The 5342-nt window shown below is 37.6% G+C and overlaps 1 protein-coding gene across 1 annotated transcript in view; it reads left to right on the top strand.

The window, feature by feature from the left end:
- The window catches only part of GPATCH11 (G-patch domain containing 11), a 19627-nt gene extending 15379 nt beyond the window's left edge, over positions 1 to 4248 (top strand). The window contains 1 exon segment of the mRNA XM_017859691.1: positions 3317 to 4248. Coding sequence (XP_017715180.1) covers positions 3317 to 3372 — 56 coding nt within the window. The 3' untranslated portion in view covers positions 3373 to 4248.
- Positions 4249 to 5342: the final 1094 nt, after the last annotated feature.

Below are 5342 nucleotides of genomic sequence, written 5' to 3'. Positions count from 1 at the left end.
TGGGTGACAGAGCAAGACCCTGTCTCAAAAAAAAAAAAAAAAAATATATATATATATATATATATAATTTTATTAGTAGCTATTAATAAAACAGAGGAGTACATTTTACCCTTGCAATTACAGTCAATACTTTGGTGTCATTTCAGCCAACATACCAACATTCAGTCAAATCCCAAAGCCAAATGGATAATTTCAGATGGAATGGAGTTAGACAGGAACTGGCTTCCCTTTCTCCTCTACTGACTATGAGGACAACCCACACCTGCTCAGTGGCCTAAAATATTTTAAATATGTTCATGACAATTATGCTGCGAATGCCAGAATAACACTGATGGAACCCATGACTTCACCAGGATTGTGGTCTACATTTACAGGCCTAGGACTAGAACTAGACCAGCTTACAGAGTGGGAGATATCCCTCCATTCTTGTCCATCGAAGGATAAAAATACAGGCATTCAGCCAGGTGTGGTGGTGCATGCCTTTGGTCCCAGCTACTCGGGGGCCTGAGGTGGGGAATCCTTTGAGCCCAGGAGTTTGAAACCAGCTTGGGCAACACAGTGAGAGACCTCCATCTTAAGAAGAAAAAAAAAAATCAGGTTTTCAATATGAGTAAAACTTATTTTAGGCCTTTTATGACTTTATAAATAGGCAATAATGAACACTGAGGGAAGCAAAACATTGAAAAGAATTTTAAAATTTGTTGTAGAACATTCATATGAAATTTGAAACTGCAAAACAATGTAAAATTTAATGTCATGTTGTCATTTACTTTTGTGTATATTGTGCTATGTTTATTTTCAAAGTCCTATCTAGAAATTCTAAAATGTCTTATTTTCTTAATTAAAAATCCAGAATACTGTAGTTTCTGAAATTCAAAATAAATAACATACCAAATTGGTTTTTCTAACAAACATTTATTTCAAGTGTTATTTGTTAAACATTTAATTGTTGAAATTTGAAAATGAACATTATTATTTATTAGACACAGTTTACAGGCTCAAGCATTCTAAATTCTTTGAGTTCCTGCTTTCTTCACAGTAGTGCACTCACTGCTTTGTGGTATACAAGAGTGACAGCTTGTCCCCATTCTTACAGTATAATGAAATTAGCAGTATAATGAAGAAAAGTGCTATATATGAATCACTGAGCTCTAAGACAAACTGGTAAGAACAATTAGGTACTAAATGGGAGTACTAGGGAGAAGATTCATTTTGAGTGGGAGATGTTCGAACACTTTGGAAATAACACTGAATTTGGGTTCTAAAAAGATGGATATAATTTTGATATGCAAAGTTATGAGGAAAGAGTTACCGTATGATCCAGCCATTCTCCTAGGAATATACATCCAAGAGAAATGAAAACATGTCCACGTAAGATTTGTACACAAAAGTTCATAGTACCATTATTCATAGTAGCCAAAAAGTAGAATCAACACAAATGTCCATCAGCTGATGAATGGATACATAAAATGTGACATATCCATATGATAGAATATTATTTGGCAATAAAAAGGAATGAGATGCTGATTCATGCCACAGCTGGGATGCACCTTGAAAACATTATACTCAGTGAAAAAGACCACATGTATGATTCTATTTATATGAAATGTCTAGCATGGGCAAATCTATAGAGATGGAGAGTACATTAGTGGTTACCTAGAGTTGTGAGAAAATGGAGTGAATACTAATGGGTATAGGGTTTCTTTTGGGGGTGAGAAAAGTGATGGTTGCACAACTCTGAATATAGTAAACACTACTGAATTGTATACTGTATACATGAATTGTATGGCATATGAATTATATCCCAATAAAGCTGTTATTTTTTAAAAAATGAAGAGAATTTCAGATAGAAACCACAGAAGAGAGCCACTGAGTGCAAAAGCCTGTTGAGGTAAAACTGCAGACCTGCGTGGGAGGAGCTTACTCAGGAAACACTGAATATGGGAAGAATCATGGAAGCCTCCAGAGGAGCATGGCCTTGCCCAGTGAACTGCAGCCCAGTGAATCTCATTTTAGATTTCTGGCCTCCAGAACAGAAAGAGAATAAATGTGTGTTGTTTTAAGCCACCAAGTTTGTGGTAATTTGTTAGTTATAGCAGCCATAAGAAATTAATACATGTCCAAATCAAATTAACCCCATAAGAGCCATACATATTTGAGAAGCATTTTATTTGCCTCAGTTTTGCCTATTACACAGTTTCTAGTTATTTAGAATTTAAGCCAATAATGTCACCATACATCTATCAACTGTGATCCCTTCATCTATGACTATTTTTAAGAAATGTAAGATTTGGATATGTCATAATCACAGATCAAGAACTGCAGACATTGAGGCCTGGATGGCCATTTAGAGAGAAACAGTTAACATGTAAGTGGAGACCTTTCCTATCTTGCATTTTCTACAGTCTCCTCCTATCTTCCGTGCAATGTTCTGGCAGCACCTCAAGCTCACCATCACCAAATGGGATTCAACGTCTTCCCTCCCAAACGTGCTCTACCTCACCATGTTGATAGATATACAGTGGCCCCACTACTCGCTTAAGTTCTAAATTACTGAAAATCATGCAACAGGTAAAAGTGTGAGACAAATAAATTACCCCTCAAATACATGTGGCTCTTGGTGTGGGGAAAAGAAAGATCAGACTATTAGTGCGTCTATATAGAAAAAGGTAGACATAACAGACTCCATTTTGTTCTGTATTTGAGATGCTGTTAATCTGTGACCCTACCCCCAACCTTGTCCTTGCAAGAGACATGTGCTGTGGTGACTCAAGGTTTAAAGGATTTTGGGCTGTGCAGGGTGTGCTTTGTTAAACAAGTGCCTGAAGGCAGTATGCTTGTGAAAAGTCATCACCATTCTCTTAATCTCAAGTACCCAGGGACACGTACAACGCCAAAGGTTGCAGGGACCTCTGCCTAGGAAAGCTAGGTATTGTCCAAGGTTTCTCCCATGTGATAGTCTGAAATATGGCCTCGTGGGAAGGGAAAGACCTGATCGTCCCCAGCCTGACACTCGTGAAGGGTCTGTGCTGAGGAGGACTAGTGTAAGAGGAAGGCCTCTTGGCAGCTCTTACAGAGCCAAGTGTTTCTCCTTCTAACACCTTTTCCCCAGCTACCTTTGCTAACTTGTATTTAAGAACTTTGTACTTGAGAGTGAAGCATTTTTGGTTATTGTTGTTTTTATCTTTTCTGGTTTGTTTAGCAGAATATGTAGAAAACATCAGATCAAAAAATGCATGTTATGTTGAAATAATATTCTAGAATAGTTTACTAGAGAAGTTGTATTGATCTTTCATTTCCCCCACATAACTTACAGATAAAGAAGACCTGTCTTCAAATTGTCCAGGACCAACTTCTGCAGATCATGACTAAGATTATCCCCAATAAAGTAGAAGCTCGAAAAGTGTTAGTCCATCCTAGGGATGGACAATTCAGCAGCTAGAAATCCAAAATTTTTTTATGCCAGTAAAGAAAGAGGGACTTTATATCATGTTTTGTTCTTTTTGTACTTTAGAATATGAGTGTTCACTGACTTGAAAAAAATAGTGCAATGGCATTTCAGAACACAAGTATCATAGAGACGGACAGTTACAATTTATTGCTGTATTGTGATACATGAGGGGTTTAAGGACACCAACAGGTAACTATCTTATTCCCTTCTTCACTTTGGAACAAATTGAGAGATAAGAAATGGGAGTCAAAGGAAGAGAAAAATATCCACTTTATCAGTGAATAAACTGAAATAGAGAAGAAGGTTGACTTTTTCTCCAATTGAACACTCTAATATTTCTCCCTGATTGGAGAGAACAGCAGATCTCTGTCTTGTTGGGGCAGAGCCCATCTTTGCATTCTGAGACCAGTTAGCTTTCAAGGTCAGGGAAACCACCAGGAACTGGACCACACATACTTAGTTCCTTCTTGTATCCCCTGTGGGATGAGACAGTTCTCTGTTGGGAAGGAATGAATGAGGGTTCAGAGAGCTTTTTCCTACACTTCTTGCTTTGAAAGAGCAAGGAGAATTTCCCTTCCCTCCATCGAAGCATGAAGAGGAGGGGAAAAGTATTCCCCTCAATAAGGCTGATGTCAGAGGCAATGTTCCACCAGTACTACTAAATTCTAATCCATTTTACAAACAAAATGACTGTGATAATTTCTGGTAAAATCATGAGTTTTCATGACAATGTCTGTATCCATTATATGTGATCTGTTGGAAGTTTTGGCTAGAGAAACTTACGAATTGTGAGGAAACTCAAATATCGTGTGATCCCAGTACTTACTGAATTTGGAAACCCCTTGATAGCATTCCCAGCAAGTGATAGTTCAACCTTTGCCTTTATTCTTCTAGCCACAGAGAGCTCACTGCTTTAAAACCATTCCATTACTGGGTAGCTCTAAATTGTTTTCATTGTTTTCTCTTAAACTGAAATCTGCTTCCCTATAATTTTACTGAATACAGCTGACATACCATGTGGCATACTATGAAAGAGCTCCATCCAGGGTGAGGCATCAAAATCATGAACCTTTTTAAAAGTTCATATGCTCAGGTGTCTCTCCTAGTGATTGATTTTGATTCATCTAGTCTAAGGTGGTTCTGGATGTCTGTATTTATTTTGAAGTCCCAAGAATGAGTCATAAGCACCTGAGGATAAGAACTAGCGCTGAGGTTAAGTATGGAGCACCACCATTCTTTGGATAGAGTTGTGATCACCTGTGTGATTTTATAGCTCACCTTTTAGTTGGATTGAGCAAGAGAACAACCCCTTTTATTAGAAACAGCATACATAAGAAGATCGCAAAAACTAACCTACACTTGCTAGGGTAAGATAATCAGTAGTACAACTTGTATTAATCTCCTAGTATAACTTGTATTAATCTCTGACTTAATATTACCTAATTCACTTTTCAAGCTTAACTTGGGGAGCTTTACAAAATAATAATAAAAGGGTCCCATCCCAAGAGATTCTGATGCCATTAGTCACTGTGACTTGGGCATCACTGCCCTTGATTCTAAAATGCAGCCTAGCTTGAGCCACTAATCTAGTTAACTTCTGGGCCTCAGTCTCCAGAAAACTAATTATTTTTATGAATGTAAATATATATATATATAAAATATTTTAAGTTTATATGGTTGGATGCTATTGTTTAATATTTACTTTTTTGTTTTAAAAAAATTATAAAATTGGCTAGCGCAGTGGCTCACTCCTGTAATCCCAGCACTTTAGGAGGCCAAGGCAGGCAGCTCACTTGAAGCCAAGAGTTCGAGACCAACCTGGCCAACATGGTGAAACCCCTCTCTACTAAAAATACAAAAATTAGCTGGGCGTGGTGGCGCACGCCTGTAA

This window comes from Rhinopithecus bieti, unplaced genomic scaffold, assembly GCF_001698545.2.
Source record: "Rhinopithecus bieti isolate Rb0 unplaced genomic scaffold, ASM169854v2 scaffold_51154, whole genome shotgun sequence".
Classification (NCBI taxonomy): Eukaryota; Metazoa; Chordata; class Mammalia; order Primates; family Cercopithecidae; genus Rhinopithecus; species Rhinopithecus bieti.
The sequence above is the reverse complement of the archived record's forward strand: the minus strand, read 5'-3'. Positions and strand labels throughout refer to the sequence as shown.